General features: G+C 46.2%; 1 protein-coding gene across 1 annotated transcript; it reads left to right on the plus strand.

The window, feature by feature from the left end:
- Positions 1 to 345: 345 nt before the first annotated feature.
- Positions 346 to 25,550, plus strand: SFXN4 (sideroflexin 4). Its single transcript, XM_040361481.1, has 14 exons — positions 346 to 501; positions 2,661 to 2,726; positions 4,887 to 4,946; positions 7,610 to 7,636; positions 9,362 to 9,416; positions 12,932 to 12,957; positions 13,073 to 13,126; positions 14,275 to 14,334; positions 14,407 to 14,475; positions 15,966 to 16,056; positions 17,864 to 17,979; positions 21,064 to 21,137; positions 23,711 to 23,828; positions 25,244 to 25,550. The coding sequence occupies exons 1-14, from the start codon at positions 475 to 477 to the stop codon at positions 25,319 to 25,321; spliced, it is 921 nt and encodes a 306-aa protein (XP_040217415.1). The 5' UTR covers positions 346 to 474; the 3' UTR covers positions 25,322 to 25,550.
- The last annotated feature ends 608 nt before the right edge of the window (positions 25,551 to 26,158 follow it).

Genomic DNA, 26,158 nt, shown 5'->3' on the forward strand with positions numbered 1-26,158 from the left:
AAGAAAAGGATAAAGATGCTGTTTGGGTACAGTGTAGCATGACCGAGCAAATTGTCATTCAAATTGCGACAGCACTGAAAGCTGAAAATTGGCCTGGGCAGGAGGGGGGTGAGTGACAGTGCCCGGAGTTGAAGTGGTTAAAGATGTAAGAAAAAAAAATATATATACAAAAACAGCTGTGGTAGTAAAAGGGTTAAGAAAAAGTTTTTCTATTCACCAATCTTTTTTTTGGGGGGGGTGGGGGGCTCTAGAGTACCTCTGAACCAGCTGAAGTTATAAGCTGATTGGTTAATGTACACTATACACAGAGCTTCTCCAGCGCTGGTAAATTCCCCTCCCCCTCCTCTATATCATTCAGGTACTAGAGAGGAACTGAGCGGTGCTCAGCCGTCTGCAGTGAGCGGCCCGGAACTGATCTCATCGTGCATTGTTCCCGGGGGGAAGCAGAAAGCGGTGCACACAGCACACAGCAGCATGTCTCTGCAAAGCCCCGATTCTCCGGTGAGTGAGGGGTCATCACAGGGGAAGGGAGATACGAGAAAGAGGAGGACATATGAAAGGGGGGACAAGGAAGGCAGGAAAAGTTTTGCACCAATCACAGCCCTACACATGACCTTATTCTCCCGCCAGAATTCATCTGTCTGACCTCCAGTCTGTAAAGGGGAGGGGCTTAGAACCACCAATCACGGAGCTCTAATATGCTGCAAGTTAATCCTCCAAATCTATACATCCTAGAGAGATATATGAAACAATCTGTATTTATATACCCCATTATAATATACATCCCTGACTATATACCTCCCATGTACATCCTATAATGATAAACACTCCATGATTATACACTCACCGGACACTTTATTAGGTACACCTATTCAATTGCTTGGTAACAAAAATTGCTAATCAGCCAATCACATGGCAGCAACTTAATGCATTTAGTCATTTCTGCACTCTTCCTGCACCGCTCCTCCACTGCTCCTGCACTCTTCCTGCACCGCTCCTGCACTCTTCCTACACCGCTCCTGCACTCTTCCTGCACCGCTCCTGCACTCTTCCTACACCGCTCCTGCACTCTTCCTGCACCGCTCCTGCACTCTTCCTACACCGCTCCTGCACTCTTCCTACACCGCTCCTGCTAGGGTGCCCACGTGTCCCGGATTGCCCGGGACTGTCCCGCAATTGACATGTTTGTCCTGGGTCCCGGGCACCTTCATTCCGGAACAATACAATGTCCCGGAATGAAATGGAGGACACAGCCACCCCATACTAACTGATAACTACATTTCCGGAACTGGTTGCTAGGGCCAGTGCTGCCTGGCATCTTGCAACCAGTGACAATTTACTCTCAGACAGTGAGACTGGGAGCGAGGCCTGCGCCTAGTGCACCTCCTCCTTCTCCGGCATCCAGCGGCAAGCAGCAGGGACTGGTGTGATCTTCACTCTCCAGATAGTGATGCCACTCCTTTCCTTCTACGCACATGGCTCATGCAGAGGGAGTGGCAGAAGCACTGCATCTGGTGGCAGGCTATGGGTGGCAAGTGGCACATATACCTGAAAAATAACCCGCTGCCAAATTCCCCATCAACCCCCGAGACTACATTTCCCCCCGCCCCCCTCATCTTTTTTGGGGAAGGTGAGAGAGGGGGTGTGTCCCTGAATGGCAGTTTGGAAATGTGGTCACCCTAGACACCGCTCCTGCACTCTTCCTGCACCGATCCTGCACTCTTCCTGCACCGATCCTGCACTCTTCCTGCACCGATCCTGCACTCTTCCTGCACCGCACCTGCACTCTTCCTGCACCGCACCTGCACTCTTCCTGCACCGATCCTGCACTCTTCCTGCACCGCACCTGCACTCTTCCTGCACCGCACCTGCACTCTTCCTGCGCCGCTCCTGCACTCTTCCTGCACCGCTCCTGCACTCTTCCTGCACCGCTCCTGCACTCTTCCTGCACCGCTCCTGCACTCTTCCTGCATCGCTCCTGCACTCTTCCTGCACCCTTCCCGCTTTGACAAGAACCTATGGTTCACACTTCCCTACCGCGCCTATTCTGGCTCTCCTCTCCTTAATGTAAAAATCATATTTTTTTTGCTAGAAAATTACTCAGAACCCCCAAACATTATATATATGTTTTTTTAGCAGACACCCTAAGGAATAAAATGGCGGTTATTGCAACGTTTTATCTCGCATTGGGGGGGAAACGGTTTCATGAATTAAAAAATAACAAAACAGTAAAGTTAGCCCAATTATTTTGTATAATGTGAAAGAGGATGTTACGCCGAGTAAAAAGATACCTAACATGTCACTCTTTAAAATTGCGCACACGCATGGAATGGCGCCGAACTTCGGTACTTAAACATCTCCATAGGCGACGCTTTACATTTTTTTACAGGTTACCAGTTTAGAGTTACAGAGCAGGTCTAGTGCTAGAATTATTGCTCGCGCTCTGACGCACGCGGCGATACCTCACATGTGTGGTTTGAACGGAGTTTACATATGTGGGTGGGACTTACGTGCGCGTTCGCTTGTAAACGCGAGCTACTTGGTGATAAATGTGTGTGAATGTGGTGGGTAATATTTGCCTTGTGGTGACATTCATGGGTCATGTGACCATCACATACAGACTGTTGAAGCTGGGAGGAATAATGATTGTATCTTGTCAGTCTTTTCTGCAGAGATGTGACTACTGGCACGATGCTCTGGATCCCGCCCTGTTGCTGTCATCCGATGTAAGTGTGCACGGCGTTCCCTGACCGATCAAACCCTGATGTGTATGTAGTATTAGTACCAAGGGGAGGAGGAGCTTCCTAACTGTTATAACTCCGCCCTCTGTATTGTCAGAATGTTGTAATAGAATTATGGGGAGGAGCTCCTGTCTCTTATGACTCCACCTTGTTCTCATACAATATGTATAGGGGAGGAGCCTCTGTATCACTACAGTAACACCTTGGTTTGAGAGCGTTTTGTAAGACAAGCAACATTTTTTTTTTAACCACTTGCTTACTGGGCACATAAACCCCCTTCGTGCCCAGGTGAAATTTCAGCTTCCGGCACTGCGTCGCTTTAACTGACATTTGCGCGGTCGTGCGACGTGGCTCCCAAACAAAATTGACGTCCTTTTTTCCCCACAAATAGATCTTTATTTTGGTGGTATTTGATCACCTCTGCGGTTTTTATTTTTTGCGCTATAAACAAAAAAAGAGCGCCAATTTAAAAAAAATATATATATTTTTTACTTGTTGCTATAATAAATATCCCAATTTTTTTAAAAAAAAAACTATTTTTTTTCTCAGTTAAGGCCGAGACGTATTTTTGTAAAAAATAAAATAAAATCGCAATAAGCGACTGGTTTGCGCAAAAGTTATAGCGCCTACAAAATAGGAGACAGAATTATGATTTTTTTTATTATTTTTTTTTTTTACTAGTAATGGCGGCGATCTGCGATTTTTATTGGGACTGCGATATTGCGGCGGACGTATCGGACACTTTTGACACAAATTTGGGACCATTCACATTTATACAGCGATCAGTGCTATAAAAATGCACTAATTACTGTATAAATGTGACTGGCGGTGAAGGGGTTAACACTAGGGGGTGAGGAAGGGGTTAAATGTGTACCCTGGGCGTGTTCTAACTGTGTGGGGGGAGGGGGGTGACTGGGGGAGGTGACCGATGCTGTGTCTCTATGTACAAGGGACACAGATCGGTCTCCTCTCTCCCTGACAGCACGTGGAGCTCTGTGTTTACACACAGAGCTCCACGTCCCTGCTGTGTTACCGACGATCGCGTGTACCCGGCGGACATCGCGGCCGCCAGATACACGCATCGGCTCTTCAGCGATGCGCCGGGACAGTGTTTACCTGCTGCGCGCCCCCCAGAGGCGCGCGCGGGTAATGCACTTTAAAAGACGTCCAGTTGGCACCTGAGAGCCGCGCTGTTGATGTCTTTTGTCTATAGCGCGGGTGTCAAGTGGTTAAAATACATTTTGACTTGATATACAAGCGATGTCTTGATATACAAGTAGCGTCATGTTACAACTGAGTATAAAAGAGAAGAGAGGCGCCTGTATATGTAACAATATGGTTACATGTAATGAAGGTTCAACATTTGTCCGCCTGTCAGTTTTGACGGCGGACCTGAACGGCCGCTCCATGCAGTCCTATGGAGCGTCGGATGTCAGCGGAGACATGTACGCTGACATCCGACCCGATCCGATCCGCCAAAAATCAGACGTATGGCGATACGTCCCCATCCGTCCATGGCGGATCGGATCGGGTAAGATCTGATGAAAACGGACATGCTGTCCGTTTTCATCAGATCGCTCCATAGGAATCAGTGGCGCTGCACAAGCCCCTCCCCGCTCAGTGAGCAGAGAAGAGCTTGTCATCTGCCAGCTCAGCGGAGATCTGCGGACTGATCTTCCGCTGAGCTGGCGGTAGCAGGCGGACTCCGTAGCGACGGAGTCCGCCTCGTGTGAATGGGGCCTTAGAGGCTCCTCTCTCCTCTTTTATACTCTGGAGCTCCTGCTGGATTTTGCTTCTAATCCCCTTGTGGAGGCTTCCATTTGTGGGACATTTTATGGTTACACAACCCGGTCACATTGCTATAACCTTTTTATAGGGACTAGAAACTGAAGGACTTATGAATAAATGATTGTGGAACGAATCATCTGCGTTTCCATTATTTTCTATTGGGAAATTTGCTTTGATATACAAGTGCTTTGGATTACAAGCTCGAATTATACGAATTATCCTCGCAATCTAAGGTCTTACTGTATTTGCAATAGAAGGGATTAGAGTACAATACCAGCAGAAGGCCACATTAGTATATACTGTATGTTCTTCCAAAGAGCCAGATCTGCCCTCACCTCCCATTCTGTGTTGTCACAGGTTGAGATAAAAAATCGGAAAGATCTACTGGGGACACACGGAGAGAGCGACGATGAAAAGGTGCCAACACTGCGAAACTCATAGGAGGGCTACACACTGCTGTAACCCACAGATAAGAATCATGACATCAGAGTGTACAATAGTAACCGAGAATCACACACAGAGTAAGAGAAGTGATACTGTGCAGAGTCCATACATACAGAATAAGAGCAGATACTGAGAATTACACCCAGCATACAGGACAGGAGAAGTGGTACTGTGCAGAGTCCATACATACAAAATAAGAACAGATACTGAGAATTACACCCAGCATACAGGACAAGAGAAGTGGTACTGTGTAGAGTCCATACATACAGAATAAGAACAGATACTGAGAATTACACCCAGCATACAGGACGGGAGAAGTGGTACTGTGCAGAGTCCATATATACAGAATAAGAGCAGAGACTGAGAATTACACCCAGCATACAGGACAAGAGAAGTAGTACTGTGCAGAGTCCTTATATACAGAATAAGAACAGATACTGAGAATTACACCCAGCATACAGGACAGGAGAAGTGGTACTGTGCAGAGTCCATATATACAGAATAAGAACAGATACTGAGAATTACACCCAGCATACAGGACAAGAGAAGTAGTACTGTGCAGAGTCCTTATATACAGAATAAGAACAGATACTGAGAATTACCCCCAGCATACAGGACAAGAGAAGTAGTACTGTGCAGAGTCCTTATATACAGAATAAGAACAGAGACTGAGAATTACACCCAGCATACAGGACAAGAGAAGTAGTACTGTGCAGAGTCCGTATATACAGAATAAGAACAGATACTGAGAATTACACCCAGCATACAGGACAAGAGAAGTAGTACTGTGCAGAGTCCTTATATACAGAATAAGAACAGATACTGAGAATTACACTCAGCATACAGGACAAGAGAAGTAGTACTGTGCAGAGTCCTTATATACAGAATAAGAACAGATACTGAGAATTACACCCAGCACACAGGACAAGAGAAGTAGTACTGTGCAGAGTCCGTATATACAGAATAAGAACAGATACTGAGAATTACACCCAGACACAGGACAAGAGAAGTAGTACTGTGCAGAGTCCTTATATACAGAATAGGAACAGATACTGAGAATTACACCCAGCATACAGGACAAGAGAAGTGGTACTGTACAGAGTCCTTATATACAGAATAAGAACAGATACTGAGAATTACACCCAGCATACAGGACAAGAGAAGTGGTACTATGTAGACATGTGCACTGCCAAAAAATTCTTTTTTTTTTCGTTTATGTTATTTTCGATTTTTTTATTTTTTCGGAAATTCAAAAAAATATATTTTTTCCGTTTTTTGTTTCATTCTGTTTTTTTATTATTTTTTCGGAAATTTGTATTTTCGGGGAAATTCGAAAATTCGGAATTCCGAATTATCGGATTTCCGAAAAAGCAAAAATTACATTTCCGAAAAAAAATAATGAAACGAAAATGAAAAAAAAACGAATTTTCGGAAATTCTAAAAATTCGGAAATTTTCCATTTTCGAAATTTAGATTTTTGAATGTTTTTATTTTTAAAATTTTCGAATTTCTTAAATTCAGGTTTTCATAATTTTCGAATTTTTCAAAATTTAAATTTTTTTTTTTCGAATTTCCAAAATTCAGAATTTTCGAATTTTCGATTTTTTTATTCGAAAATTCGAAATCCAAATTTCCATAAATCCGAATTACCGAAATTTCAGATAATTCGGAAATGAAAAACTTCAGAAATACGGAAAAAATTTAATTCGAAAATAAAAAAAATCGAAAATTTCACAATTTCTAAAATTTTCGAATTTTCCAATATTTTAAATTTCCATTGTTTCCAATGTTTTAAATTTTCTAATTTTTCATTTTCGAAAACCATGAAAATTTGGAATTTTCAAATTTTCGATCTTTTTTATTAGAAAATTCGAAATCCAAATTTCCATAAATCTGAATTTCCGAAATTTTGGATAATTCGGAAATGAAAAATGTATTCGAAAATGAAAAATTTGAAAAATCGAAATTTCGAAAATTGAAAAATTCAAAATTTGAAAATCAAATATGAAAAATTTGAAATATAAAATATTTGAATATTCGAAATTCGAAAATTAAAAATTCGAAAATTCTAAATTCGAAAATTCTAAATTTGAAAAATAGAAAAAATTAGAAATTTCTAAAATTAAAAAATTTGAAAATTAAAAAAAAAGAAAAATGTTCGTATTTCCGAATTTCCAAAAATCCGAAATTCGGAAATACGAATATTCGGAAGTTAAAAAATTCGGAAATTCGGATATTAAAAAATTCGGAAATTAGAAATTTCGGAAGTCCGAAAATTCGAAAATGAAAAAATTCGGAAATACGAAAATTCGTAAATTAGAATTTTCGAAAAATTCGTAAATTTTTAATTTTCGGAAGTCCGAAAATTCGGAAATAAAAAATTTGTTAATACGAAAATTCGGAATTAACAAATTTCCCGAATTTTCGTTAAAAAACTAATTGGAAACGAAACAAATTGCACATGTCTAGTACTGTGCAGAGTCCATACATACAAAATAGGAGATACTGAGAATTACACCCAACATACAAGAGAAGTTGTACTGTACACAGTCCATACACAGTATAAAAACAGATAGTGAGAATGACCCAGTGCAGGGCGTGTATTCGGATGGTGACCCTGTGTGTTCTCTGTGCAGGTGGCGGCGGCCCGGAGGTTGGTCCAGGTGAGACACTGTTGATATCTGTGTACATGTCAGACTGTGGTGAGAGTTGTGAGTCCTGTACACTGTCCCCTGGACTGTGGAGTGTCACAGCAGACGCCTCTTATTACATAGTCATCTGGACTGGAAAAACCATAACAAGATAAAGGCCTCCCCACCCTAATGATTCAGATGTAAGAAAGGCCTCCAGCGCTCCCCAATTATCCAGACATAGGAAATACATCCCCTCTATTGATCCAGACAAAAGCCCCCCCCCCCCCCCCCCGAATGATCCAGACATAAGAACCCCCCGAATGATCCAGACACAGGAAAGACTGACCCCCTCATCCCCATCCAATGATCCAGACACAGGAAAGACTAAGGCCCCGTACACACGACAGAGGAACTCGACGTGCTTGGCACGTCGAGTTCCTCGTCGAGTTTTGGGATGAAGCCGCCGAGGAGCTCGGCGGGCCGCCTTCTCCCATAGAACAACGAGAGCAACGAGAAAATAGAGAACATGTTCTCTATTTTCTCGTCGAGTTCCTCGGCGGCTCCATCGAGCCAAAACTGTACAGACGACAGAGTTTCTCGGCAGAATCCGGGTTTTGACCGAGTTTCTCGGTGAATTCTGCCGAGAAACTCTGTCGTGTGTACGAGGCCTGACCCCCTCATCCCCATCCCATGATCCAGACACAGGAAAGACTGGCCTTCCCCCCCCCCACCATCCAATGATCCAGACACAGGAAAGACTGACCTTCCCCCCCCACCATCCAATGATCCAGACACAGGAAAGACTGACCCCTCATCCCCATCCCATGATCCAGACACAGGAAAGACTGACCTTCCCCCCCCACCATCCAATGATCCAGACACAGGAAAGACTGACCCCTCATCCCCATCCCATGATCCAGACACAGGAAAGACTGACCTTCCCCCCCCACCATCCAATGATCCAGACACAGGAAAGACTGACCCCTCATCCCCATCCCATGATCCAGACACAGGAAAGACTGACCTTCCCCCCCCACCATCCAATGATCCAGACACAGGAAAGACTGACCCCTCATCCCCATCCCATGATCCAGACACAGGAAAGACTGACCTTCCCCCCCCACCATCCAATGATCCAGACACAGGAAAGACTGACCTTCCCCCCCCACCATCCAATGATCCAGACACAGGAAAGACTGACCCCTCATCCCCATCCCATGATCCAGACACAGGAAAGACTGACCTTCCCCCCCCCACCATCCAATGATCCAGACACAGGAAAGACTGACCCCTCATCCCCATCCCATGATCCAGACACAGGAAAGACTGACCTTCCCCCCCCACCATCCAATGATCCAGACACAGGAAAGACTGACCCCTCATCCCCATCCAATGATCCAGACACAGGAAAGACTGACCTTCCCCCCCACCATCCAATGATCCAGACACAGGAAAGACTGACCCCTCATCCCCATCCCATGATCCAGACACAGGAAAGACTGACCTTCCCCCCCCACCATCCAATGATCCAGACACAGGAAAGACTGACCCCTCATCCCCATCCCATGATCCAGACACAGGAAAGACTGGCCTTCCCCCCCCCCACCATCCAATGATCCAGACATAGGACTTTGCACATGTGTTTTCTCCCTAATAGTATTGCAATACTTGCCACGTGTGACCTCTGCCTGAATGTATTCTTGTCATATCTAATGTCCAAATCTACCAAACTGACATTTCTCTCATGATGTAAAGGTGTCTGTGCACCCCGATACCGGCACCATCACCCCTTTCCCCTTCAGACCCACTGGTAAGTGACTGATATGTAGAATTTCTGTATAATGTTTTTATTTTAGAGTAATATGTAGAATTTCATATCAGAACAAATCCCCAGAACAGAGTTCTGTAGAACTGGGAGAGTCCCGGGAACATGTATTCATCCAACATGAAGCTGTACCATGTTGTGTACATCCCTCTACCATGTACCTTGTGTGGTATACATCTCTAAACATAGTACTGTGTTATGTAAAGCCCCCCCATGTACTGTGCTGTGATCATATCTCCAGCGTGTACTGTGCTGTGATCATATCTCCAGCGTGTACTGTGCTGTGATCATATCTCCACCATGTACTGTGCTGTGTACATATCTCCACCATGTACTGTGCTGTGTACATATCTCCACCATGTACTGTGCTGTGTACATATCTCCACCATGTACTGTGCTGTGTACATATCTCCACCATGTACTGTGCTGTGTACATATCTCCACCATGTACTGTGCTGTGCACATATCTCCACCATGTACTGTGCTGTGATCATATATCCAGCATGTACTGTGCTGTGCACATATCTCCACCATGTACTGTGCTGTGATCATATATCCAGCATGTACTGTGCTGTGCACATATCTCCACCATGTACTGTGCTGTGATCATATATCCAGCATGTACTGCGCTGTGATCATATCTCCACCATGTACTGTGCACATATCTTTACCATGTACTGTGCTGTGTACATATCTCCACCTTGTACTGTGCTGTGTACATATCTCCACCTTGTACTGTGCTGTGATCATATATCCAGCATGTACTGTGCTGTGCACATATCTCCACCATGTACTGTGCTGTGCACATATCTTTACCATGTACTGTGCTGTGTACATATCTCCACCTTGTACTGTGCTGTGCACATATCTCCACCATGTACTGTGCTGTGCACATATCTCCACCATGTACTGTGCTGTGATCATATATCCACCATGTACTGTGCTGTGATCATATCTCCACCATGTACTGTGCTGTGCACATATCTCCACCATGTACTGTGCTGTGCACATATCTCCACCATGTACTGTGCTGTGCACATATCTCCACCATGTACTGTGCTGTGCACATATCTCCACCATGTACCGTGCTGTGCACATCCCTCTACAGCAGGCATGTTCAAAGTCCTGCCCACAGGCCAATTGCGGCCCGTGTCACGTTTTTAATAGGGCCCCACTGGTAATTTGGATATATATATATCTTTTGTGGCCCCCAACGAGCGCCACTCAGGACTAAGGATGAGCTCAGGCGTGTTCACAACTCCACGTGCCCGAGCCCGCCAGGAAGCTGAGAGCTTGCAACGCAGAGATGGGGAAATGCGTCACTTTAACTGACAATTGCAAGGTCGATATGACGTCGTACCCAAACAAAATTTTCCCCACACAAATAGAGCTTTCTTTTGGTGGTATTTGATCACCACAGCGGTTTTTATTTTTGTGCTATAAACAAAAAAAAAAATTTAGATTTTGAAAAAAAAAACCTATATTTTTTACTTTTTTGCTATAATAAATATCCCCCAAAAAATGTATGTAAAAGAAACAAAATTCTTCATTAATTTCGGTCTATATGTATTCTTCTACATATTTTTACATAAAAAAAATCACAATAAGCGTATATTGATTGGTTTGCGCAAAAGTTATATAGCTAGATTCACAAAGACTTACGACGGCGTATCAGTAGATACGCCGTCGTAAGTCCGAATCCGCGCTGTCGTATCTTTAAGCGTATGCTCCAATTGAGATACGCTTCTCTGTTGCTAAGATACGACCGGCGTAAGTCTCCTACGCCGTCGTATCTTAGCTGCATATTTACGCTGGCTGCTAGGGGCATGTACGGCGATTTACGCAGAGAATATGCAAATGAACAAGATAAGCCTATTCACGAACGTACGCACGCCCGTCGCAGTAAGATACGCCATTTACGTAAGGCGTTTTCAGGCGTAAAGATAAACCACCAAAAAGATGGCGCAGCCAATGTTAAGTATGGACGTCGCGATAGCCGTTGAATTTCACGTAGTTTACGTCAGCCGATTCAGAATGGGGCTGGGCGTAGGTTATGTTCACGTCGAAAGCAAGGAGTATTTGCGACGCGATACTGAGCATGCACGCGCATGCGCCGTACGATCGGCGCTTCATTTACATGTATGGTAATGAATTGTGAATTCATTACCATACAACACGCCCCCTACCTGCCTATTTTGAATTAGGCGGGGTTACGCCGGGCCATTTGCGCTACGCCGACGTAACTTAGGAGGCAAGTGCTTTGTGAATACAGTACTTGCCTCACTATCTTACGTTGGCGAGTGCAAAGGGGATGCGCTACGCCGACCTAAAGAAGCGCCGCCGTACCTGAATCTAGCTGATAGTGTCTACAAAGGGATATATTTATGACATTTTTTTTTTATTATTGTTATTATTATTTTTTTTTACTAGTAATGGTGGTGATTAGTGTTTTTTTTTGTTGCAGCAAACAGATCGGACACTTTTGACACTTTTTTGGGATCAGTGACATTTATACAGCGATCAGTGCTATAAAAGTATAAATGACACTGGCAGGAAAGGGGTCAACACTAGGGGAGCAATCAAGGGGTTAAAGTGGAGGTTCACCCCGGAAATGTTTTTTTTAACCTTAGATTGATGCTCATTTTGTCTAGGGGAATCGGCTAGTTTTTTTTAAATCGAAGCAGTACTTACCGTTTTAGAGAGCGATCTTCTCCGCCGCTTCCGGGTATGGGCTGCGGGACTAGTGTTCCTATTTTGATTGACAGGCTTCCGACAGTGGCATCCATCGCGTCACGATTTTCCGAAAGTAGCCGAACGTCGGTGCACAGGCGCCGTATAGAGCCGCACCGACGTTCGGCTTCTTTCGGCTACTCGTGACGCGATGGATGCGACCGTCGGAAGCCTGTCAATCAAAATAGGAACGCCCAGTCCCGCAGCCCATACCCGGAAGTCACGGAGAAGATCGCTCTCTAAAACGGTAAGTACTGCTTCGATTTAAAAAAAAAAACTAGCCGATTCCCCTTCACAAAATGAGCATCAATCTAAGGTTAAAACATTTTTTTAGGGTGAACTCCCACTTTAAATGTGTTCCCTGGGAGGTGTTTCTAATTGTGGAGGGAGGGGACTGACAGGAAGTAGAGCGAGATCGCTGTTCCTAATCACTAGTACCAGCAGATCACTCTGTACTCCTCTGACAGAACGGGGATCTGTTTGTTTACATTGACAGATCCCCGTTATGGCTCCCTGAGGAGCAATCGCAGGTGGACGGCGGACATCGCGGCCGCCGGCCACACGCATGGTCTCTGGTGCCATGTGTGCTACCACTATGTATTGCACGAAGCGACGTACACCTACGGCGATTCATGCAATAGAGCCGACTGCGATTTAACTATCCCCCGGTTGGGCGGTAAGTGGTTAATAAATAAAACTCTGCACCGTATAGGTCCTTATATGGTCCTTGTATGCCGATTTTCACATGACATCTTTTCTTGGTATTTCAGCGTTCCTGTTTGTGGGGAGTTCACTGGTGAGTACACACGTTTGTTTGTCTGGCATATATGTCGAGGTGTGAATTGTCCCCCTTTTCTGGCCAGGCTGGGTTGGTGTATTATGTACAGCTCTCTCTCTGTGTCCCTTTACAGATACTCCCCACATTAATGCCTCACCAAGGTGTGATGTCTACATTCATCTCTCAGGTAAGATCATTCTCTAAGCTGCTGCAGGGCCCTGAAGACGTCTACATGTATGTAACGCAGGCATGTCCAAAGTCCGGCCCGGGGGCCAAATGCGGCCCACGTTTTGGTTTAATGCGGCCCCACTGGTAATTTGGACATATACATATCTTTTGTGGCCCCCAGCGAATCCCAGAGCATCGCATGGCACTCTGGGATTCTTTGGGGGGGCCACAAAAGATATATACCGTATTTATCGTTCTGGCAGCCTCGGAGGGGACAGGGAGGGGGGTGGGACGAGTACTGTCAGATAACATTCAGGAGAATCTCCTGTTTACTTGGCGGCCTCTGTAATAGGAAGGCCGCCAAGAAAACAGGAGATTCTTCTGTATGTAATCCGTTGGCACTTATCCCACCCCCCCCCCCCTCCCTGTCCCCTCCGAGGCTGTAGATGGGCATTGATCCGGCTGCACTGATGGCAATAGCGAGGCTGCATTCAGAGGATGCATTCATGGCAATTGTGAGGCTACATTCATGGCAATAGTGTGGCTGCATTCATGGCAATGGTGAGGCTACATTCATGGCAATAGTGGGGCTGCATTCATGGCAATGGTGAGGCTACATTCATGGCAATAGTGGGGCTGCATTCATGGCAATGGTGAGGCTACATTCATGGCAATAGTGGGGCTGCATTCATGGCAATGGTGAGGCTACATTCATGGCAATGGCGAGACTGCATTCATGGCAATAGTGGGGCTGCATTCATGGCAATGGTGAGGCTACATTCATGGCAATAGTGGGGCTGCATTCATGGCAATGGCGAGGCTGCATTCATGGGCACTGACCCTTATTTTGCTTCACAGTTCATTATTTAAAATTTAATTTTTTTCCTGAAACTTCCCTCTTAAAATGAAGGTGCGTGTTATACGCTGATAAATACGGTATCTCCAAATAACACGCCCGAGCTCATCCTTAAGACTCTTCACCACACACAGCCGCAAAGGCAACAGAATTCTCGTTGGGCAGCGTATTCGTTAATTTGCATTTAATTTTAATGGTTCAAAGAATGTCAGGCAAAATAGTCGGCCCTCACGCATTTTCACTTCATCGAAACTGGCCCTCTTTGAAAAAAGTTTGGACACCCCTGATGTAACGTGTGCCGTGTGTTGTAGCTTTTCTTCCAGGCGTACAGTGCTGGATTCACAGTGATGAACAGGAATCTCTCCGGGAAGGTCAGTACTGGTCTGGGGCAGGGGATTAGTTGGGGTGATATGTGACCTGACCTTACTCCCTGCTTCCTACAGGAGAAGAACTCGCTATCCCAGCATCCTCTCTACCTGTCTGGGTCTGTACTTAACGTGGCATGTTTTGGGGTGAGTCAAAGATAGTCTTCTATCCCCGCATCCTCTGTACCTCTGTACGTCCGCACTGTAACTGGCATGTGTTTGGGTGAGTGAGTAATAATAAACACTCTCTATACTTAGGGTGAAGATTTATTTTTCTGCTTGATTTCATGATCTGCCAGAAATGTGGACCTTTTTTTTAAGAACTTCTGATTTTCACCATTCTTAAAAAATAACTCCACTTTTGTGTAGGAAAAAAAGCATTCCCCTCTGGGTGATCTATGTACAGTACAAGGATGTTAACAAACTTTGTTACAGATTCCTACCTTGTGTTATTCTGAAGAAATAGCTGTGTGTTTGTCTGTGTCCATTTGCGAAGTGAATCTAATGGGCGTGGTTTTATAATTGTCAATCAGCTGCTGCACCTGCAGGGCTCTAATGCAGAAAAGTGGCAAAGTCTGCATCCCTCTAGACCACAGGTGTCAAACACAAGGCCAGCGGGCCGAATCTGGCCCTCCAGGCCATCATATGTGGCCCTTGCACCCAGGGCCATCTTAATAGCATCATGGGCCCCTGGGCAAAGTAATGCTCTGGGGCCCCTACAATGGAGACAGTGCAGGTAAACAGAAATCAAGTAGGTAGGAGGTAGGGAATATCTAGGGTGAAGAGGGGTCAGAGTGCTGGGGGGACATCTGGGATGTAGAGGGGCAGCCCGGGCTCAAGAACAAGATGCTTTGGGGAAAGGGCAGGGGCCCCCCATGCAGCTGGGGCCCCTGGGCAGTGCCCAGGTGTGCCCTCTCATTAAGACAGCCCTGCTTGCACCTCTCCTGCAGCTGCAGGAGAGCTCCAGCCCTCCTCTGGTCCTCCTCCAGACCCTTACTTTCTGCTTTCAAGAAATGCATAAGGGAAGGGGGGTGCACTGAGATGTAAGGGAGGGTGGGTGACTCAACTTCTGATGGTGGGGTGGCTCTTGACATCCAATATATGGGGAGGGGATGCGCTGGACATCTAATCTTACAGATACAACCGGCCCTTTCTGAGGGCAATCATAATGCTGATGCGGCCCAAAATGAAATTGAGTTTGACACCCATGCTCTAGACATTTCCTATTGGGAGTATCTCACCAAAAATTAAATTTTTGTTGCAGGGGGTGCCAAAAATCTGACTTTTCTTAGTGCAGACTTCTGGGAAAATAATGAAGCGAATCACACAAGCATGAAAATACCTATCTGGGGTGAAGGGTGTTCTGCACATTATCTGTGTACAGAATGCCCCCAGGCAGCCACATTGTATAGCATTTGACATTAAAGTGATCCTAAAGTCTTTTTTTTTTGTTTGTTTAAAAATAACAAACATGTTATACTTCCCTGCTCTGTGCAGTGGTTTTGCACAGAGCAGCCCAGATCCTCCTCTTTTCGGGTCCCTCATCGGTGCTCCTGCCCCCTCCCTCCTGCCTTACAGCGTGTGGTGGAGATATTTTTGTGACTGTACATGGATGCCTCACCTTTTGTCACCCGCAGGCTATGCCACTTTATGTTGTGAAAAGGTTGAAACTTAGCGGTCCATCAACAAAAAGCTTCATTGGTAGAATACTGCCTCCTCCGCTGTTAGGTAAGTAAGGGGTATGTTAGAGTGCCAAGTGAGTGAGGTGTGTGAATGTGGTGGGTGATAATCAATTGTGTGAGTGCAGTGTGTGCATGTGGTGTGGGAGTGCAATCTGTGAGAATAATGTGAGTGCAATGAGTGAGTTTGCTTTGTGTCATCTGAGTGCAGTGTCACCAGTTGTGTGAGTGTGTAGTGTCACCACGTTGTGTGAGTGTGCTTTGTGTCACCACGTTGTGTGAGTGTGCAGTGTCACCACGTTGTGTGAGTGTGCAGTGTCCGTGTCACCACGTTGTGTGCAGTGTCCGTGTCACCAAGTTGTGTGCAGTGTCCTTGTCACCACGTTGTGTGAGTGTGCAGTGTCACCACGTTGTGTGAGTGTGCGGTGTGAGTGTCACCACGTTGTGTGAGTGTCACCACATTGTGTGAGTGTGCAGTGTCACCACGTTGTGTGAGTGTGCAGTGTCAGTGTCACCTCAGTGTCACCATGTTGTGTGAGTGTGCTTTGTGTCACCACGTTGTGTGAGTGTGCTTTGTGTCACCATGTTGTGTGAGTGTCAGTGTCACCACGTTGTGTGAGTGTGCTTTGTGTCACCACGTTGTGTGAGTGCAGTCTGTGACCTCAGAGTGCCAAGTGAGTGAGGTCTGTGAATGTGGTGGGTGATAATCAGTTATGTGAGTGCAGTGTGTGCATGTGGTGTGGGAGTGCAATCTGTGAGAATAATGTGAGTGCAATGAGTGTGCTTTGTGTCATCTGAGTGCAGTGTCACCAGTTGTGTGAGTGTGCAGTGTCACCACGTTGTGTGAGTGTGCGGTGTCACCACGTTGTGTGAGTGTGCAGTGTCAGTGTCACCACGTTGTGTGAGTGTGCGGTGTCACCACGTTGTGTGAGTGTGCAGTGTCACCTCAGTGTCACCATGTTGTGTGAGTGTGCTTTGTGTCACCATGTTGTGTGAGTGTCAGTGTCACCACGTTGTGTGAGTGTGCTTTGTGTCACCACGTTGTGTGAGTGTGCAGTGTCACCACGTTGTGTGAGTGTGCAGTGTCACCACAATGTGTGAGTGTGCAGTGTCACCACGTTGTGTGCAGTGTCACCACGTTGTGTGGTTGTGTGCAGTGTTACCACATTGTGTGAGTGTGCAGTGTCACCACGTTGTGTGAGTGTGCAGTGTCCGTGTCACCAAGTTGTGTGCAGTGTCCTTGTCACCACGTTGTGCGAGTGTCAGTGCCACCACGTTGTGTGAGTGTCACCACGTTGTGTGAGTGTCACCACGTTGTGTGAGTGTGCTTTGTGTCACCACGTTGTGTGAGTGTGCAGTGTCACCACGTTGTGTGAGTGTGCAGTGTCACCACGTTGTGTGAGTGTGCAGTGTCACCACGTTGTGTGAGTGTGCAGTGTCACCACGTTGTGTGCTTTGTGTCACCACGTTGTGTGAGTGTGCAGTGTCACTACATTGTGTGAGTGTCAGTGCCACCATTTTGTGTGAGTGTCAGTGTCACCACGTTGTGAGAGTGCAGTCTGTGACCTCAGTGTCTGTGGTGTGTAAGTGCAATGTGTGGATCTGGGGTGTGCATGCAATGTGAGAGTTTGGCATGCGAGTACAATAGTGCATTGTGTGAGTGCTTTGGGTATGAGCTTGGTGTGTGAGTGCAATATGTGACCTCGTTGTGTGCCACAATGTGTGGTGTGTGTGATTGCAGTGTGTGAGCTTTGTGTACGATTTCGGTTTGGTCTGTGAAATAAATATCTTGTCAATTAAAGCCGAGTGCGCCATAATGTGTGTCGCCATACTGATCATGTGACGTGCATTTTCAGCACTGCTGGGTGGCCTGAACGTTTTACTTGTGAGAATTTCTGAAGCGGATAGCGGAATTCAGGTTGTGGACCGAGCGGGAAATGTTGTCGGCGTGTCTCCTAAAGCTGGGAAAAAGGTAATGTCTGAAATTCCTCCTCTCCAGATCGACTATACTGGCCTGGTGCATCCCTGATATAGGGAAAGACGATCACTGACGTCACACGTACAGCCCCCCCCCCCCTACAGTTAGAAACACATATGAGGTCACACTTAACCCCTTCAGCGCCCCCCTAGTGGTTAACTCCTAAACTGCGATTGTCATTTTCACAGTTAGGCCTTGTACACACGGTCGGACCAAACCGATGAGAATGAACCGAAGTTTAGTTTCATCGGACCAAACCGACCGTGTGTATAGGCTATCGGTCTGTTTTCCTTCGGTCCAAAATTTTAAAACATGCTTCAAAACCGAACCGATGGACCGCTGCCCCATCCGACCAAACCGATGGTTAGTACAGAAAAGCATCGGTTCAAAACCCGCGCATGCTCAGAATCAAGTCGACGCATGCTTGGAAGCATTGAACTTCGTTTTATTCAGCACGTCGTGTGTTTGACGTCACTGCGTTCTGACCCGATCGGATTTTGGACTGACGGTGTGTACACATATCAGGCCGTACGGCCACTTCAGCGGTGAACCGATGAAAACGGTCCTGACGGACCAGTCACATCGGTTTGGTCCGACCGTGTGTACAAGGCCTAATCGGTGAATTTTTATAGCACTTTTCGCTGTGAAAATGACAATGGTCCCAAAAATGTGTCAAAATTGTCCGATGTGTCCGCCATAATGTCGCAGTCACGAAAAAAAACGCTGATCGCCGCCATAAGTAGTAAAAAAAAATATTAATAAAAATGCCATAAAACTATCCCCTATTTTGTAAACGCTATAAATTGTGCGCAAACCAATGGATAAACTATTTTTTTTTTACCAAAAATAGGTAGAAGAATACGTATCGGCCTAAACTGAGGAAGAAAAAAAACGTTTTTTTATATCTTTTTTGGGGATATTTATTATAGCAAAAAGTAAGATATTGCATTTGTTTCAAAATTGTCGCTCTATTTTTGTTTATAGCGCAAAAAATAAAAACCGCAGAGGTGATCAAATACCACCAAAACAAAGCTCTATTTGTGGGGAAAAAAGGACGCCAATTTTGTTTGGGAGCCACATCGCACGACCGCGCAATTGTCAGTTAAAGCGACGCAGTGCCGATTTGCAAAAAGGGGCAAGGTCCTTAACATGCATAAAGGTCCAGGTCTTAAAGGGGTTGTAAAGGTAAAAAATGTTTTCCCTAAATAGCTTCCTTTACCTTAGTGCAGTCCTCCTTCACTTACCTCATCCTTCCATTTTGCTTTTCAATGTCCTTATTTCTTCTGAGAAATCCTCACTTCCTGTTCTTCTGTCTGTAACTCCACACAGTAATGCAAGGCTTTTTTCCTGGTGTGGAGAAAGCCTCTTGAGGGGGCGAGCAGGAGTGTCAGGACGCCCACTAACACACAGCTCTTTTCTCTATCTGCAAAGTAGAGAGCGTCCTGACCCTCCTGCTCGCCCCCTCAAGAGGCTTTCTCCACACCAGGGAGAAAGCCTTGCATTACTGTGTGGAGTTACAGACAGAAGAACAGGAAGTGAGGATTTCTCAGAAGAAATAAGGACATTTTAAAAGCAAAATGGAAGGATGAGGTAAGTGAAGGAGGACTGCACTAAGGTAAAGGAAGCTATTTAGGGAAAACAATTGTACCTTTACAACCCCTTTAGGTGGGTGAAGTTCTTCTTTAACTGACATCATATTCAGTTGAAAGTTCATCCCTTTGATCTCACGAATGTTCCATTGTACAGTATCTCTTAAGTTACAAATACTGTTCAGGGCTTTGCTTTGAGAAGCTATTTTTGTTATACACTGCTCAAAAAAAAAATTAAAGAAACACTTTGAAAACATATCAGATCTCAAACGGGCAAAAATCTCATGCTGGATATCTATACTGATATGGACGGGGTAATGTGTTAGGAATGAATGGATGGCACATCATTTGATGGAAATGAAAAGTATGCACCTACAGAGGGCTGAATTCAAAGACACCCTGAAAATCAAAGTGAAAAAATTATGCAGCAAGCTCGTCCATTTTGCTGAAATTTCATTGCAACAACTCAGAATGGTCCTCAGTAGTTTGTATGGCCCCCAAGTGCTTGTATGCATGCCTGACAACATCAGGGAATGCTCCTAATGAGACGACGGATGGTGTCCTGGGGTATTTCCTCCCAGATCTGGACCAGAGCATCACTGAGCTCCTGAACAGACTGAGGTGCAACCTGGTGGCACCGGATGGACCGAAAAAAAAATGTCCCAGAGGTGTTCTTTTGGAATTAGGTCAGGTGAGCGTGGGGGCATTCAATGGTATCAATTTCTTCATCCTCCAGGAACTGGCTGTATGCTCTCGCCACATGGGGCCGGGCATTGTCGTGCACCAGGAGGAATCCAGGACCCACTGCACCAGTGTAGGGTCTGACAATGGGTCCAAGGATTTCATCCTGATACCTAATGGCAGTCAGGGTGCCATTGTGTAGCCTGTAGAGGTCTGCGCGTCCCTCCATGGATATGCCTCCCCAGACCATCACTGACCCACCACCAAACCGGTCATGCTAAACAATATTACAGGCAGCATAAAGTTCTCCGCGGCTTCTCCAGACCCTTTCACGTCTGTCACATAAGCTCAGGGTGAACCTGCACTCATCTGTGAAAAGCATGGGGCACCAGTGGCGGACCTGCCAATTGTGTTCAATGGAAAATGCCAATCGAGCTCGGCAGTGAGCACAGAGCACACTCGAGGACGTCGGGCCCTCAGGCCACCCCCATGAAGTCTGTTTCTGATTGTTTGGTCAGAGACATTCACACCAGTGGCCTGCTGGAGGTCATTTTGTAGGGCTCTGGCAGGGCTCATCCTGTTCCTCCTTGCACAAAGGAGCAGATACCGGGCATGTGTGGGTGGAGCTGCAATAGTAATGCATTTGCTGAGAATAAAGGGCCATTTAAATGCTGAGGAGTCCGGCAACCAGACGGGATTATTAACTGGAGCACTCAGCAGATCCCCCTCATTTCTGTGGATTCATTTTAATGTGAAGTTTCAATATCTTACTGGAGTGCCCCTTTAACCATCAAATCATTTCTTTCAGGCAGTGAAGGAAACCGCACTCTCTAGAGCATTTCTGTGCGGTGTCACAGCACTCACCCCCTCATTGGTGAGAAAGTAAGTGCCCTCCCCTGCTCAACTATCTCTTCCAACCTTCTCAGAGTCATAATAGACACAGAGCCTCATTTTCCCATGGTGTAAACTGTGCCACATGACTTCTCATTATGGGAAAAATCAGAAAATATGAAGCTTGTATTGCTCAGATTGTACAATACGATGGTCTCGCAGATTGTGCTATATGATGCTCTGGTGGAGTGCTGACTGTGTGACTGTCTGGCAGCGTGTACGATATGATGGTTGGGGGAGTGCAGATTGTACGATATGATGGTTGGGGGAGTGCAGATTGTACGATATGATGGTAGGGGGAGTGCAGATTGTACGATATGATGGTTGGGGGGAGTGCAGATTGTACGATATGATGGTTGGGGGGAGTGCAGATTGTACGATATGATGGTTGGGGGGAGTGCAGATTGTACGATATGATGGTTGGGGGGAGTGCAGATTGTACGATATGATGGTTGGGGGGGGGTGCAGATTGTACGATATGATGGTTGGGGGGAGTGCAGATTGTACGATATGATGGTAGGGGGGTACAGATTGTACGATATGATGGTTGGGGGGGTACAGATTGTACGATATGATGGTTGGGGGGGTACAGATTGTACAATATGATGGTTGGGGGGAGTGCAGATTGTACGATATGATGGTAGGGGAAGTGCAGATTGTACGATATGATGGTTGGAGGAGTGCAGATTGTACGATACGATGGTTGGGGGGAGTGCAGATTGTACGATACGATGGTTGGGGGGAGTGCAGATTGTACGATATGATGGTTGGGGGGAGTGCAGATTGTACGATATGATGGTTGGGGGGAGTGCAGATTGTACGATATGATGGTTGGGGGGAGTGCAGATTGTACGATATGATGGTTGGGGGGAGTGCAGATTGTACGATATGATGGTTGGGAGGAGTGCAGATTGTACGATATGATGGTTGGGGGAGTGCAGATTGTACGATATGATGGTTGGGGGAGTGCAGATTGTACAATATGATGGTTGGAGGAGTGCAGATTGTACGATATGATGGTTGGGGGGTACAGATTGTACAATATGATGGTTGGGGGGGTACAGATTGTACGATATGATGGTTGGGGGGAGTGCAGATTGTACGATATGATGGTTGGGGGGGGGGTGCAGATTGTACGATATGATGGTTGGGGGGAGTGCAGATTGTACGATATGATGGTAGGGGGGTACAGATTGTACGATATGATGGTTGGGGGGGTACAGATTGTACGATATGATGGTTGGGGGGGTACAGATTGTACAATATGATGGTTGGGGGGAGTGCAGATTGTACGATATGATGGTAGGGGAAGTGCAGATTGTACGATATGATGGTTGGAGGAGTGCAGATTGTACGATACGATGGTTGGGGGGAGTGCAGATTGTACGATACGATGGTTGGGGGGAGTGCAGATTGTACGATACGATGGTTGGGGGGAGTGCAGATTGTACGATATGATGGTTGGGGGGAGTGCAGATTGTACGATATGATGGTTGGGGGGGGTGCAGATTGTACGATATGATGGTTGGGGGGAGTGCAGATTGTACGATATGATGGTTGGGGGGAGTGCAGATTGTACGATATGATGGTTGGGGGGAGTGCAGATTGTACGATATGATGGTTGGGAGGAGTGCAGATTGTACGATATGATGGTTGGGGGGAGTGCAGATTGTACAATATGATGGTAGGGGGGTACAGATTGTACGATATGATGGTTGGGGGGAGTGCAGATTGTACAATATGATGGTAGGGGGGTACAGATTGTACGATATGATGGTAGGGGGGTACAGATTGTACGATATGATGGTTGGGGGGGTACAGATTGTACGATATGACGGTTGGGGGGGTGCAGATTGTACGATATGATGGTTGGGGGGAGTGCAGATTGTACGATATGATGGTTGGGGGAGTGCAGATTGTACGATATGATGGTTGGGGGAGTGCAGATTGTACGATACGATGGTTGGGAGGAGTGCAGATTGTACGATATGATGGTTGGGGGGGTACAGATTGTACGATATGACGGTTGGGGGGGTGCAGATTGTACGATATGATGGTTGGGGGGAGTGCAGATTGTACAATATGATGGTAGGGGGGTACAGATTGTACGATATGATGGTTGGGGGAGTGCAGATTGTACGATATGATGGTTGGGGGAGTGCAGATTATACAATATGCTACTATGGTGAAGTGCTGACTGTTCAATTTGATGGTCTGGCAGGGTGCAGTTTGCACAATAGGATGCTCTGGAGAAGTGCTGACTGTACAATATAACAGTCTGGAGAAGTGCTGACTGTACAATATAAGTGCTGAGTGTACAATATGACTCTCGGGTTGGTTGCACAACATGACAATCTTGTAGTCTAGTAACAGCACAGTTGTTGCACTTTATGGTGGAATAGGAAGATCCTCTCTCTGGGTGTTAGATTGGAATTTCTCCGACTGCTTTTATTTGTGGCAGGTGTCATGTGACTGAGGAGCGCTGTCTTTATTTATAGAGAGGCGCATGTGACTGTAACATCCTGACTGAACTCATCCTAATGATTTTTTTTCCTCCTCCATAGTTCTCCTCAAATGCTCCGTAATCCTGGAGTTTTTACGGTTGTTAAACTTCTGATTGCCGCTCTCACCTTTGGGATAATGACTCCGATATCCTTCGCCTTATTTCCGCAGCAAGGAAAGGTATGTTCCAAGGTCATCCCACGGCTTGTTTTAGGACAATCTGTCACAATTATTCAGAGGATGACAATTTTATAAATTTTTTTTTTTTTACTACTAATGGCGGCGATCAGCGATTTTTTTTTTTTTTGTGACTGTGACAATATGGCGGACACTTCACACAATTTTGACACATTTTTGGGACCATTGTCATTTTCACAGCAAAAAAATGCATTTAAATTGCATTCTTTATTGTGAAAATGACAGTTGCAGTTTGGGAGTTATCCACAGGGGGCGCTGAAGGGGTTATGTTTCACCTAGTGTGTGTTTACAACAGTAGGGGGGTGTGGCTGTAGGAGTGACGTCATCGATTGTGTCTCTCTATAAAGGGTATGACACGATCGATGCAGCCGCCACAGTGAAGCACGGGAAGCCGTGTTTACACGCGGCTCTCCCCGTTCTTCAGTTCCGGGGAGCGATCGTGGGACCCCAGCGGCGATCGGATCCTGCGGTCCCGGAGCTTCGGACCAGGTCGCGACCCACAGCTGGGTAGATGGAAAGGACGTGCCCAGCCGTGCCATTCTGCTGACGTATATCGTCGTGCGGCGGTCATTAAAGCGGGGGTTCACCCTATAAACATCCCTTGTAATAGGAATAGTGTGTAACAGGTCCTCTTTAAAGCGGGGGTTCATCCTATAAACAAAAAAAAAAAAAAAAATTTCTTCTAGCATAAAATTAGGCATAGTAGCGTGAGCTACAGTATGCTTGTCTTGATTTTTTTAGCCCGGTACTCACAGTGCAATCGTACATTGAAGATACCGACTCCCCGCGGGGAATGGGTGTTCCTATCCAGACGGAGGATGATTGACGGCCGGTTCTGGCACGTCACGCTTCTCCGGAAATAGCCTTGGCTCTTCACGGCGCCTGCGCATAGTCTGTGCGCTGGCGCCGTATAGCGCCGTGAAGAGCCGAGACCTACTCCGGCTGTCTTCGGGGAGCGTGACGTGCCAGAGCCGGCCGTCAATCATCCTCCGTCTGGATAGGAACGCCCATTCCCCGCGGGGAGTCTGAATCTTCACTATGGGATTAAACTGTGAGTACGGGGCAAAAAAAAAAAATAAAGGCATACTGTAGCTCGCGCTACTATGCCTAATTGTATGCTAAAATGTTGCTATGGAGGGTGAACCACTGCTTTAAGTGGTTAAGAGCGAGTGGGAGCACGTGCTTTGTGAATCCAGTGCTTGCCTCTGTGCGCTGCGCCGGTGTAGCGTAAAAGAGATGCGCTGCGGCGGCATAAATATGCGCCGATGTATGTGAATCTGGGCCTAAAAGTTTATCTCTAGGAATTCTATGGCTAGGGGGGAACCTGATTTTTAGCATATATTTAGGTCCTATAGGAAGTTTTGATGTTCCATTCTTATCTCTTCATTTTGTTTTAGATCAAGAGAGACAATCTTGAGGATGAACTAAAAGAGAAGACATCAGCCTCAGAACTTTTCTACCATCGTGGACTCTGAGTGCCAAGTGGCTGCTGGACCCTTAGAACTTGCAGGGAGAGATGCCTGGGCAGAAGGATTCCCTCTCGCAGCATAATAACCCCAGACCAGGAAGTACGAACTGCTGACCTTAATGGGGAACTTGTGATCGTATATGACTTTCGGCAATTCTGGGACTACAAATCCCTCATCTGTCACCCCTGATTGAGTGATCCTCTGTTTTCGTCTCCAATAAAACATTTTCTAGACAGCTGGTTACAAATTTCTCTCAACTTGAACTGGATTTCCCTCTGCCTCCCCTCTCCTGATCTACAAGACCTCCTTTTACCTCCCTGGATCTCTATAACTTCCCTCAATTCTAGTGTAGACAAGGTTCTGATGTTACAGGTCAGTCCTGGTGTGGACAAAGCTCTGATGTCACAGGTCAGTCCGGGTGTAGACAAGGCTCTGATGTCACAGGTCAGTCCTGGTGTAGACAAGGATCTGTGGTCACAGGTCAGTCCTGGTGTAGACAAGGATCTGTGGTCACAGGTCAGTCCTGGTGTAGACAAGGATCTGTGGTCACAGGTCAGTCCTACTGTAGACAAGGCTCTGGGGTCACAGGTCAGTCCTACTGTAGACAAGCCTCTGAGGTCACAGGTCAGTCCTACTGTAGACAAGGCTCTGAGGTCACAGGTCAGTCCTACTGTAGACAAGGCTCTGAGGTCACAGGTCAGTCCTACTGTAGACAAGGCTCTGGGGTCACAGGTCAGTCCTACTGTAGACAAGGCTCTGGGGTCACAGGTCAGTCCTACTGTAGACAAGGCTCTGGGGTCACAGGTCAGTCCTAGTGTAGACAAGGCTCTGGGGTCACAGGTC

This window comes from Rana temporaria, chromosome 8 (genome assembly GCF_905171775.1).
Source record: "Rana temporaria chromosome 8, aRanTem1.1, whole genome shotgun sequence".
NCBI lineage: Eukaryota > Metazoa > Chordata > Amphibia > Anura > Ranidae > Rana > Rana temporaria.